Source organism: Pyxicephalus adspersus, chromosome 2, assembly GCF_032062135.1.
Source record: "Pyxicephalus adspersus chromosome 2, UCB_Pads_2.0, whole genome shotgun sequence".
Taxonomy (NCBI): Eukaryota; Metazoa; Chordata; class Amphibia; order Anura; family Pyxicephalidae; genus Pyxicephalus; species Pyxicephalus adspersus.
The window spans coordinates 36,926,219-36,939,551 of NC_092859.1; the positions used below are offsets into that span (position 1 = coordinate 36,926,219).

Here is a 13,333-nt window from a genome sequence, read left to right on the forward strand (position 1 = left end):
TTCTGATGATAGCCTAACAATTAAATTTTAGGGGGTGTTAGTCACAGGTGTTCCCCACTTGCACCTACATTTTTGGTTTTGTACATCTCCCCATTCCAGAGGTATTGGGGTTCAAAGGAGGGGGATGTCATTGTACACACCCATTTGTACACGCCCCGTGGTAGATTTATTTCACTGGTGGATTTTTTTCATTAGAACACCGGATAGGGAATCCCCCTCCCCCGCAGTGTCTTGGGAGGAAGGGGATCCCCCATCAGAGATCTCCCCGCGGCAGCCGAAGGGAGCCACAACAAGGAGGCTGAAGAGCCGCATGCGGCTCCCGAGCCGCAGGTTGCAGACCCCTGATCTAGACTATTAGTAGTTAGGTAATCTTTGAATAGGCTGACAGTCCTAGAGCCTGCACCGCACTAAAAAAAAAGAAACCCACATTTACATCTCCATACAACAAAGGAATAAGGATGCAGAACAGTCCATTTTAGATCTGAAGCTGAAACTGTAAATAAGGTGAAAAAAACCCTAGAAAAGAAGTTTTACATACTTTTCTTGAAACATACTCTGGCTCCAGCTTTACTACAAGGAGACAGTGCTGTTCTTATCAGCAAAGTGAAATGTTATCTTAGGCAGTGCTTACTATGGTAGAGATGGGATTAGTTCTTACTTAGCTAATTAACTGTTCTTTATCTGAACTCCAAAGGAACAGTCAATGAGAATACAATGAGAATACAAGTGCATTATTTTGCATGTAGAATATTCAGTATTCTATTCATGATGATTTCTGATTAAATTAAAATCCCTATTTCATCAAAGACTCTCATGCACACGCCCTCTTCATTGACATTTTAATCCATCTCACCAGGCTTTTGACAATTTTCAGTAGCTCCTCCATAACCACAGCAATGCCTTGGTACCCCAGAAGACGGCAAATGGTCTTGAAATGTGGTGGACCCACAAAGTTGCGGTATGAACTGTATATGTGGCTGTAGGCAATATTGAGGGGCTACAAGACAAAATATTTTTAAGGTAATTACATATAAGCAAAAAAAGCATGGTGAATAGTATAAAATAAGCTGATGAGCTGTACATGTTGTTCTAAACATTATACCTCCTGCTGTTTACAGTACATTTGTGGTGTACAAATTTTTCCATCAGAAAATCGAGGCATCTCAATTGGCTGAATACACAATGGACCTGATTCATAAAAGCTCTCCAAGATTGGAGATGATAGACTATCATGGCCTAGCAAATCTGGAACTGATTTTTCAAAATAAAATTTGCTATTAGCTGGCAAATATTTCTAGGCCTGGACCAGATCCATTATAGGTTTGCTGGATCACCCAGGTTTTACCATGATAGTCTATCCCCTCCAGTTTAGGCGAGCTTTATTAAGGCCCAAGGCATGAGTAATTAGATTTGGCATACCTTTATTTTCACTTCCTATCAATAATTATTATATTCAGTCCTTACTGACCTTTGACCCATAGAGATAATACGGCTGCACATTTGCTGGCTTGTCTCTCTGTGGTTCCTGTGTGAAAGGAATGGCTGTTCGAACAAACCTGGAGAGAATTTTGAAAAATGTGTTAGATTAAAAAAGTGTATTGTCATGCAGTTCAGTGTAGCTCATCACAATGCACACAGGGTTTACACTTGTGCTTTGCAGTGTACTACCAAAGTGTAGTGGGGTACCATTTGAAATGAATGGCACTGCAACACACAGATCTTAGTTTTGTGTGTTACTGGGTGTTACAGTATTGCACACATTTATTATTTAGTATTGCAAATCACCAAAGTAAATGAGACCCTAAAGTGCACATTTGTGATGAAACTGAAATTAATTGTAACATTAATTCTAATACTTGGCTAAAGCAGCCCTGTTTTCAAGTACTACCATGAAGTTAAGTAACCAGTCCTGCATTTGTGAATACATAATGATGATGATATGAAATACCTTTCCTAGAAAACATGCTGTTTCATACTTCCTTCAGTACTTATGGATAAAATCCTAGTCCTTTGGCCACATGAATATATCAGTCTGAAATTTTCTATTTCATATCAGCAGAGATCATATTGCCAACTGCTAAACATTTAAAAAGCAAATTGTTGAAAGGAGCCTAAAGCTGCACATTCTTAGAATGCAAGTTTCTATGATTTTAAACCTAGCATGAAGGTGTAGAAAAAAATCTGCACTGACAAAACTATGCAGTATCTCAATACTGCCCTTAGGGGACAGAAATAGCAAGGAAAAATGTGAAAGAAAGATAACCTGCCTAATTTTCTTGTATATATATTGATACTTGCCAGTTACTGCTAGCTCACCTGTTTGTAGAGCCATTATAGCAGTAGTTGGGTAGAAAGTCGAAGTTGAGCTCCCAGAAAACATGCAGTGTATTTCTACCATATGGAGCGGAGACATTGTGATTGGCCTCCCGGAACATTGCATCAAAACTGTCAAGGGTCAGGTGTTTAGAGAGGAGTCGATGAGTGAGGCGGTTGATATCAAGAAGCCATTCCAACTCCTAAAACAAGGACAAACAATCAAGAATCAAATGGCTTGTTACGATCAAACTTTGTGTATAAAAATGTATAATAGGAAGCCAAAAACACTATTATAATTTCCTGGTTTAAAGCTGCCAAATCAGTACTATATCCCCAAAGATAATGTTCACCTCCCCACCACATTTGGACATAGCAAAACTGTTCTGTATTATTCTTCTGTCCCTGAAGATCAATCTGATAAAAACAATTTCCCTCACACAACAGAAAGGAAAAGTGTCACATAGATATGGAAAAAAAACATATGTAGTCAATTGGCAATATAATTTCCCTATATGTTATCCCTGCAATGTTTTTTGCAAGAGAAAAATACCCTTTGCCTTTCCTCTACTAAAACCTCAGCAGTGTAGTCAGCCCTGTCTGTTCTCTTCTACTGGATTACAGAACACTTCCTCGTGTCCATTTCTCCATATCACAAGGAGGTAGGGTTCTATAGTCCAGCAAAGAGAAAGTTTAGATAGTGGATATAAAAAAAAAACAAAGTTGCAGTGAATGTTCTTTTTCATTTTCTTTAGTTACATTGGTGGTAGGTAATGTATTAGCAAAGCTTACTTACCACTATAGAGGTGAGGTCTTCACTCTCAAAGCGACTGATCGCATGGTCCAGAGACTTGTACATTGCAGCTGAGATCCTCTGAGTGATCAGCCTGTTCAAGTCAATAGATCTTCCCAGGAGCTTTTGAGACATAAAGGCAAGATTGAGCTTATTGTATTTATTTATTAGCAATGTATTAGGTAATCAGAATATGCTAGATGTTGTAATGAATAGCAGTCTATTAGATTTACGGTTTTGGTCAGATCAAAAAAAACTGGATTGCTTTGAATTAATACATTTTCCATTGCTAAAGTACATAAAGGTATATATTAAAGTAATACAATAGAATTTTGTTTTTGGTTGCTTTAATATTGTACCCAATGATTCCTGTTGTTTATTTGTCTACCTGGAGTGCAAAGTGCAGCTGCAAGGAACACTCTTCAAACAGATATAGCTTAATGAATCTGATTATATTAATTCATTCTTCTTTTTTGTAATACTGTAAGGCTCACCTGAACATGGCGCTGCTTGAGTAGAGTTTCATAACGATTGGATGGGGGATATGGAATGATTACCCCATAGTTTTTACACTCTGCACGAAATCGTTTATCCAGTAAAACACTGAAAAAACATAGCGACTGTTAAAACATTCAATCATTTTATTTGTCACAGAAATTCCCCTTATCAATAAGACTAAAGCCTGCCTTTTTTAAGTGCTGTATAGAAATTTAAATCAAGCATTAAATATAGTGATAAGTTACTGGGATCTTAAAATATGAGACTGCTATGAAACTGAATACAAAAGAAATATTGTAAATGTAATTTTTACAAAAAAAAAAAGTTTTGTTCAGTGAATGCACAAATAGCCTCTGTTCATACCTGCCAGACATAGCTTTGTAATAAGCAAAGATCTGATCAGATAACTTATACACAAACTGGTCAAAGCACAAATTCACCTGTAAGAGAAGAGAAAATAAAACTGATTAGGTTTAATTTGTACTGATAAAGTTTTCAGTATATAAAAAGACAGATCCCCGATATTGGCACAGTCAGCAATAATCAGTCTCCTATCTGATTTACTTCTAGCTTCATCTGACTTAAGCTGCGTACACACGGCAAATTTTTCTCGCCCGATAATCGGTATCGGCCAATTATCGGGCGAAAATCTGCCGTGTGTACAGTCGGTCGTCGTCCATCGTCCGACGACCGTCCTGGCGGATCCACGGACGATGGACGACAGCCGATCGTAATGAAAGGGAAGGGGAGAGCGCGCAGCAGGGTGCCGCTCCGTCGCTCCCCCCCTCCCCTCTCCATAGAGCATGAACGGTGCTGTATGTACAGCATCGTTCATGCATCGTGCAGTCTTTTCTCGTTGGAAAGGATCGTGAAAGATCCTTTCCAACGAGAAAAATTGCAGGTGTGTATGCAGCTTTAATCACTAAACCATCATATTCCCAATCCAGTTCCATAGATTGCTTCATTGGCACTTTCTTAGGACAGGGTAGATGGCTTTTGCTAAAAGTTAGCTTTTAAAAGTTCAGGAAAGTAAGTGAACAGGTGAAACAAAATCAGAAGCACAGAAAAGTTTTTTTTCTAACCAATACAAGCAATTGCAGGCATCCTGTAGTATGTGCTGTTAGGCAGGACTTTTATGTTTCACGTTTTAAAATTAAAAAAATATTTTAGGATCATTATGCAATATTTTAAATTGTGCAAACATATAATGGGAAAATGACACATCAGGATGCTGTGATGGAGAGTCTTGTGTTTCGGCTATTAAATATGCACAGAGATAAACATGTGGGTGACCTACCTCAGCTTCAATCTCATCATAGAGAAACTGCTTCTTAAACTTAGTAAGGGCATAGTAGGCACTGTCATTGTACAGGTCGAGGGGATACAGCACGTATCTGTGAAAAACATACAACACATGTTATGCACTCAAAATGTAAGGTTTGAATTGTCAATAATGCCTAATTATGATCTTACAGGTTACAGGTTGACTGCACAATCATCTTCATATCCTCCACAAACTGGTCCAAGAAGCATTACATAGTGTATATCATGTTTAGAAACCTCTAGACTTCATAGGAAGGAAAGTTGGGGAACTATTTTACTTTATGTAAAATAATGAAAACAGGTCAGGCAATCAGAAACAGATATCAGCATCTGAGATGATGATATGAACAAAATATTCACATCACAACTCACAAGTCTAGTCTATATCGTTATATTGGTCCCTTTGGTAGTTTCAGTTTTCTACAATATCCCTAAAGTTCCCACACAAAGCCTTTGCACTGTCCAAAGGATCCAGGATTTGAAACACATGAAAGTGTTGGAATCAAAAGTCTCTTTCTAAACAGCTTCTATTTTATGATGTTTGAAAAAAGTATTAAACAACATTAAAGCAGTGGTTTTATGTGTGATCTCTTACTCCATCATGGAAGGCTCTTTGGTCTCCAGGATATGATCAGTTAGGATCCAGGGCATGGACATCTCAATAGGGAACTGGATACGTCGGCCCATGGTTAATTCAAGGAAGAATTCTCGGAACCAGAGTTGGGACAGGTCACAGCACTGCTGCAGAGCCTCTGGGAAAGGGACAGGGGGAGACAAAAAAAAGTAATTTACAAGTGACACATTGTGCTGTGCAATACAAATACATGTCAGTTGGCCTTATTTAATCAAAGTAAAGTATACAGCAATCAAAAATACAAAGCAATCAAGCACATTTCATTTACTGTAGGTGTTCTAAGGTGTGATTGGTCACTAATAATTACGGCCTTATTACATAATATTAAATATGTCTTTTTTAGGACCATGAGGCTTCAGAAATTCTATCATAAAAATCCTTATGCATTTTTGAATTATGTGATAAATTGGGAGAGTTGTATAAACTGTGAAGTTTAAATTTTACTATTGTGTTTTATTTTATGGTGTACATCTGTTTGGTTTTAAAATAAATACTATTAAAGCAGATAATTAGAAAAATAACTTGTACACACCACTGAAGTTGAGCAGGTGAGTGAAGAAAAAAGACTGTTTATGGAACTCCTCTATAGCCTGAACGATTGGCCCATCCAAACTGCTACGCAATGTCTTTTTGGAACCACTTTTGTCTGCGATTAAGGACTCCAGCATAGTACGTACCATGTACAACTGTAAAAGAAAAAAGGAAAATATAAGTCAATGATACCTAAAGTTTAAAAGTTTTAAAATAAAAATAAAACTAATAAATATGAGGAGAAAATGGGACTGCAGAGGATAAAAAGAGTGTAAAAACATTGATCCTGACCTGAGTGCTGGAGGGCCCGACGGCTCTACGAGGAACTTTGATATCAAATCCGCCTTTAGGATCCTTCTCTCCTCTCAAACATGGGTCATTGGGAGGCTCTCGACCTGCTTCCCAGTCACAGATAGTCTTGCGGATTGCTTGGAGGACACTGAAAAAAGAAATACATCGTGATCGTGATCATATTTTTTTTTTGCCTTTTGCCTATCTGTACCTTTAAACTGGTTAACATACAACTGCACTACAAATATTCTTACAATGAATGCTAAAAATATAACACATTAAAGATAAATGATCACACACCTTATCAGAACATTCTTCTTCTTGCGCACAGCCTGACGTAGGGGCTCTCGTAAGGTGCTCTGTGCAAAGTCCTGCAGGGCAGCGTATATAGTATTGCGGATGGCTTGGTTAAAGACACTCTCCATGCGTCCCATGAGCACTTGAAGACCTTTTACCATGGCAATCACCTTACAGAACAATAAAAAGTTATTGTATTACAAATTAATAAATTATACATTATAGGTTTTTAGTTCTAGCTTTTTGTGTTTTGTATATATTAATTTCCCACAGTTATAAAGGTGCCTGTCCAGACACTTTTGATTCTTGTGCCTCTGCCTGACAGCAAAGCCAGAAAGGCAACACTACTTTCTGTAAAGCTAATGTCAGCCAGATTAAGATGGGAAGCTGAAATTTGGTTGTTGAAGATAGAGCAACAGTTTGTTCGTCCAGCCAGGGTGGGAACAATGCCATAGTCAATTGTTCCCCACCTGTAGCCTCATGATTGGCCAATTAATTAGCCACATAAATGTAACCAAAAGTCATCATTCTCTTTCAAGAGCCCGATTACCTACCAGTGCTGCTAGACCTTCTTCCAGGCTACTGTATGAAAACAGATGCCGGTGACTATATTCATTTTACCATTTTCAAAACACACCACTGTACATTATAAGTAAGCCTTAAAACTAACATTTGGAAAAGTTTTTGGGAAAACCTTCTAGTATCTGTACAGCTGTCCCCCTATGCCATTTAGTAATCTGCCAGATTGCTAATGAACAGACTGATATTGGTTATACTGGGGAGGATGTAGCAGGGTGCCTCCTGATTGTCCTACCCCTACCCTTTTCATAGAATAGTGATGGTTGTACAGCACTCGTTCAGGTCTACTGTAAGTGGAAACAATCACAAAATATTGTTTCCAGTAACACTTATTGAGTGCATTAGTATGAAGCTTTAGCAGCAGACCTCATGCAGCATATGCTCAATCATAAAATAAAAAAAAGCCTACCCCAGGTCCTGAGTATTACTGGGATCATAGGGTACAGTTTTACATTTACATGCTGAAAAAATTGGCCATTGCCCCAAAATACTAAAATACAATTGTTCTCCATGAGAAATATTTTGCTTCTCAGATTTTATTTTTACAAAGCAGCCCATGTATTAACAGAACTAGGTAGTTGAGTGCCCCATCACTAAATTAGTCCCATTTAAATGGATTTAAAACGTTTGTGAAATCCTTTTTTTTATATATGCAATTAAATACATTATGTAATAGGAGTGTAATTGAATGTGGTGCTTAGACAATGGCTGTCTTACTTCCACAAAGGCAAATTTCTCTTCACTGGTGTAGTTGTACCGTGTGGCTCTCTCATACTCCTCCGCTGTTCCAGGACAGTCCTTATTACAGAATTTGTCTGTAGGATGGACCAACTTCCAAGAATACTATGCAGTGGAACAGAAGAAAATTAAGTTTTAAATTTTGTGATGTCAGAACTTAGGCAGATATAAACAAGTAGAGAAAAACAATGCACAAAAAGCATAACCTCTGCAAACCAATAATAATAAAAGAAAAACACTTCACCAATTAATCTGATTGCAAAAACCCTGTTGGTTCTTGTGGGCAATAGCACCATACATATTTAATGTAATGTAAAATGGGCAGTTGGTTACAAGAGAAATCATAGCTAAGGGAAGAATGTTTTAAATTTGAATTTGCTGGGAAAGGACTGATTTTGCTATCAAAGAAATGTAATAAAAAACTATCACAGATTTCACCATGCAGACTGCTAAGCCTAAACACATCTTCATCATCACCAAGTCATCCATGATATGGTGTTCACATGACTTTAATGATAAAGGATTAGGGTCTGCATAAGATTTTGAGTTTTGCTTTAAAACTACTTATCTTCTATTCAAAGTCAACAGACCTCTATTATTTAAGCTCTCCAAGGCTGGAGAGAATACACTTTCAATAGGTTAAGCTGGGTGATCCTGCAAAACCTGAAATGCATTTCTTTAAAGTAATTTGCTATTTACTGACAAATGTTTGGATCCCAGACCAGATCCATTCCAGGTTTGCTGGATCACCCAGCTTCACTGATGAAAGTGTATCCTCTCCAGCCTTGGAGAGCTTAATTAAATCAGGCCCAATGCCTTCATCTTTTTAATGCATGTAACAGGTATGGCAAACTTTAGCCAAATTGGACAGTCCCAGTTTAATACCAATATTACTCACCACTTCCATGACATGGGCACTCCATTTGGAAAGAAGCTGTAAACCCCTCAGAGCCAGGTCAAATAGTTCTCGATATTCTTCATCCGATTTCTGACTGTCCAGACCAGAACCAGTCACAACCTATTAGAACAACGGGAGGAGGTATAATGTCTACAGTAGTTCCCATGTCTCCTCTACAGACATAAATATTGATTCACATTTTATCAACTACAGTAATAAACCTCACAAACTGTGAGATAACATTTAGATGTTTTAACTTGCCTGTTTCTGTCTTAAGGCATTGAATATTGTTTTTATGTATTTTTCCTATTTATTGTATGTAATCAAGATATTTAAAAACATAATTTGTAAGTTGGATAATTATGAAATATCGCCTATAACTATTTTGTGTTTTGTATATGATGCCAATGGATGAAGCTGGAAGCTCAACTTCACATATTTTCCCAGGCACCTCTTAGCTTTTCTGCATTAAAAAGCCTGCTTACAGAGTTCATTACATGCTTAAATTTACCTATAAACTGAATAATTGGGAAAATTGACTGATCTGCTTTCTATTCCTCCCTGTCAGATTTCTGCATATAAAATGTCATTAAAAAAGATATAGTAAAGTTTCTACTACTATATGTAGTGTGTAGTGTTATGTAGTGTACAAAAAATGCTTGTTTACAAAAAAACAAAGATTATATATAGTAACAAAAACAGGTAAAAAACTAAAATATTTACAAATTGTGTGATAAAAATTAGTCAAAAACAGTATATCTTCTCTTTAATGTCTGACTACTGGGTTTAGTATATAGAAATGACATCACATCAGCTATATATTGCATCACAATATGTGCTTTCTGCTGTCAGTCACATACTGATACTCCTGTTCAGTGTTCATCATGGATATCAACTGCCTTAAAAAACCACAAACCAACCCCCCACCCCCATATATGACAATTGGTCACGATATGAGGTCTAACCTACAGCCCACATTAATAAGGGAGATGTCATAGGGAAAAGCTCATAATTCTACAAATTTAATATTCATGCAAAGTATAGCAAAACTCTCAAAATGAATTTTCCCCATGTGATTTAAGTTGGCCCCCTTACCTCACTGTTGCTGTAACGAGCCAGCTCAGAGATGAAGCGGATGTGGTCGTCTCGGATCTGTACCATCTGCTCGCAGATATTGTACTGAGGGCTGATACTGCTCTGTGTGCAGGTCCACCTGGGCAGGAAACATCTGCTTAAGCCTGTGGATGGGCCTCAAAGGGCATTTGGAAAAATCTAGGAGGGCTCATTAGGTACCAGCTATGCTACAGAATATTCGGTAATAACCCGATCATATATATAAAGAAGAGGTGACACCGAGATTGATATTTATGGACACAATAATACTTTTTAAAACCTACAAACACAAATTACTGAAGAGATGAATGGGGTTTTAATCCTGTATGTAAACCTTTATATGCACATCCAGCAACTTTTCCCGAGTGCCACAGCTGGGTTTATGCTAGCCATACGCATGTCCAAGGAATTTCAACCAATTATCAGTTTTCACTGACTAGTTAAACAAACCAGAATTAGGCTGATTATAAACTTTACAATCTAATTATACAAACTCAGTACAATCTTCTTTAGATTTAGCAAATCTATGTAATGTGAAAACCTCCCTAAAAGATCCATTTAATCTGAATTTAAATATGTTGTCCCTCACATTACAAAACATTGGCGGATCTAAAGAAGATTGTACAATCAGACTGCCATGGGTATGGTCAGCTTGAAGAAGAAATTGTAGGAACACTTGATGGTCCAAGTCTGAAATGTGCCCCTTAGGGCTCAAACTTAGGAACTGAATTTATTTCTAAATATTTAGCACTAGGCAGAACAAGGCAGTAAGGTAGGACTTTGTCTACAATTGGAAATGTGTTGTTTTAGTGTCTGCTGCTGCCTGGCCTCAGAAGGGTGTTAAAAAATGCCAGTTTTCTTTTCAAAGAAATTACAAAGTGAATTACTGCCTCATACACTCAAATGAGCTGCCTGTGCTTCACATACCAACCAATCATACCACCATGCATCACATTGGAGCAGATGTACTCTTCTATAGAGATAGGAGCTGCCCATGTTTATAATAGAATGCTATCCTATATCAGACACAGGATAATACTATCAGCCTCTATCCAATCTTTGAACAACAGGCAAGTCACCTTTGGAATGAAAAATAAATAATTTTAATGGTATATATTAACAGAGACTAAAGAAGCAATGTTTATCGCATACTCACACAGCATAATGATCACTACCAACCAATCCTGCTCCAAACTGATGTAAGTGTGATCGGATTGGTTGCTGCTGGTAATTGTACACTGCTCATTGTACAGTACAAGTGTGATGAAGTGTCAGCACTAACATGGAAGCTACCATTCTCCAACTCGCAGTAAAGCTGAACAAGTTCAGCTTTACTGCCCTGAAACTAGAATCCAGTCCAGGTAGATCAGAGAACAGCAGTTTCCAATGATAGCACCCTATGGAGAAACTTGTGCTGAAAGAAATTTATATCCTGCCATTACTGACCTTCTTTTGAAAATCTAGGGCTTCAGTAGTTTCTTTGTTACTGACCTGCAACAAACATGCAGTTTAGAATAGCCACAGAAAAGTTAGAACCCTGCATGCTTTTTGCAGGTCAATGACTAAACAAATACTGGACCCATTGGATCAGAAGAACTGGTAGGCAACTTACATTTTCAGAGGGAAAGAGTGTCAGTGCCTCCATGATTCTTTAGCAAAGATAACATTTAAAGTGCATCTGTACCCAGATTATAGGAAAATAACTTTTTACCAAAGCAGTACAAAAACCCAAAGCTCTCTAGATGCTTTTAATGTGAAGTTATTCCTTCTCAAAGATCACAAGAAACAATCTAGACGTAGTCACTGTTGACTGTAGGTTGTTTACTTTAAAGGGCTGGCGGTTTGCCAGTATACTCTTCTCATTGAAAAATATCTCAGATTTTTGTGAACTTGGAAAGGGAGTTTCTCCCTAATGCTTATAGATACTAAGATGAATGAGGGCTTGTTCTAAAGTGCTTTTCTGGCTTTTTCATAAAATACTTTAGCATGCATAGTCTGGGCACAGGTTCACCTTAAGTTATCAATGAGTAAAGGCTCCATTTACCTTTGCTCTGGTTTTGAAAGGGTTAGTCCACCCAAAACTAATACTTTCAATGTTTTGTATGCGCTGGAAAGATAAGCCACCTACCATGTTATTATATGTCTTGGATTTTCCGTTGGTGAGATCTCTGTCCTGAGTTTTTGGGCCTGGACATCTGCTATAGTCAAAAAAAGGCTTCGCACCCTCACTCAGTATTGTTCCTGCCAGATTATTCAAACGTAAGCTTCACTTCTATGTTATAGAGGATGTGGCCAAGTAGAAAGGATGTACCATATATGATAGGACTGCCCCATGATGCTGACATTTTGCACAAGAATTCACAACTTAATTTTCTCAGTTACACAAATAAATGTGTCCAAAACTCCAGAGAGCGCCCTCTTTAGGCTGGGATCACACTCACCAAAGGATCTCTTAAGAATAATCTCAGTATTATGATTATTAGTGTCTTGAATATAGCAACATTTTTGTGATCTCTGACTATCACTCTTGACTCCACTGAATATAAACTGAAATAAATATTGATCAATGATGAATGAAACTTTATGGTAAATCATACCCTGGAAAGTCTGATTTCTCATCTCTTAGGTTTTGTTGGGAAACATTCCTTTTACTTTCTTTTTTTTTTTCACTTTTCTCCTTTTTTTTCTTCTTATTTCTTTGTATTTTGTTTTTTTCAGGATTTCAGAATTTTCAGGATTGTTTGACCTCCCCTTCTTTCCACATTACTATTCTAATACCTTTTTGGTATATGTCTTTTTAGTTGGGTAATTAAAAATATTGAAACACAATACTCCTAAGTGCCCAAGAAGAGTTTAAAACAACAGAAAAGAGATCTCACTGTTGGTGTATCCAAAACATTTAAAAAGCTGCAGGTTGACTCCTCTTACCAGACACCACTTACAACTAAAATATTACTTTTGGGTAAAGCAACTCTTTAATAATCAGAAATATTGTCTTACAGCAGCACTAAGCAGCTTGTGGTAGTAAAGCCCAATTTACAACAAAAGCACTTTACAACCACAAGCTGCTAAGTGTGGTGTGTTTGAGTTTCCTTCTCTGTTACCAGTGACTCAGTAAGTTCTACCATTACCACCGTTCAATTTTTCACTCTCCTACAGCCAAGAGACATTACGGCATGCACTCACTTTGACTTGTTCTCCTCATAGTGAGCACTGGTCTTAATGTATCTGGCCAGCTCTATCTGCATGTCTCCAAAGAGAGGAACCACCTGCAGCTGCTGTAAGAGAGAACACAGACGGACTGCACATTTAGACACAGAAACAG

The 13,333-nt window shown here is 37.6% G+C and overlaps 1 protein-coding gene across 2 annotated transcripts in view; it reads right to left on the reverse strand.

Moving 5' to 3' along the window:
* Positions 1-13,333, reverse strand: part of CYFIP2 (cytoplasmic FMR1 interacting protein 2) — a 49,203-nt gene that overhangs the window by 8,296 nt on the left and 27,574 nt on the right. For both annotated transcript variants that reach the window (XM_072400441.1, XM_072400442.1), the window contains exons 11-25: positions 13,195-13,286; positions 9,991-10,108; positions 8,896-9,015; positions 7,977-8,102; positions 6,684-6,850; positions 6,384-6,531; positions 6,094-6,247; positions 5,523-5,679; positions 4,902-4,998; positions 3,968-4,044; positions 3,601-3,709; positions 3,110-3,229; positions 2,317-2,516; positions 1,469-1,556; positions 854-997 (exon numbers count right to left, since the gene is read on the reverse strand). In XM_072400441.1, the coding sequence (XP_072256542.1) occupies positions 854-997; positions 1,469-1,556; positions 2,317-2,516; positions 3,110-3,229; positions 3,601-3,709; positions 3,968-4,044; positions 4,902-4,998; positions 5,523-5,679; positions 6,094-6,247; positions 6,384-6,531; positions 6,684-6,850; positions 7,977-8,102; positions 8,896-9,015; positions 9,991-10,108; positions 13,195-13,286 (1,917 nt within the window). The remainder of the gene's footprint in view (positions 1-853; positions 998-1,468; positions 1,557-2,316; positions 2,517-3,109; positions 3,230-3,600; positions 3,710-3,967; positions 4,045-4,901; positions 4,999-5,522; positions 5,680-6,093; positions 6,248-6,383; positions 6,532-6,683; positions 6,851-7,976; positions 8,103-8,895; positions 9,016-9,990; positions 10,109-13,194; positions 13,287-13,333) is intronic.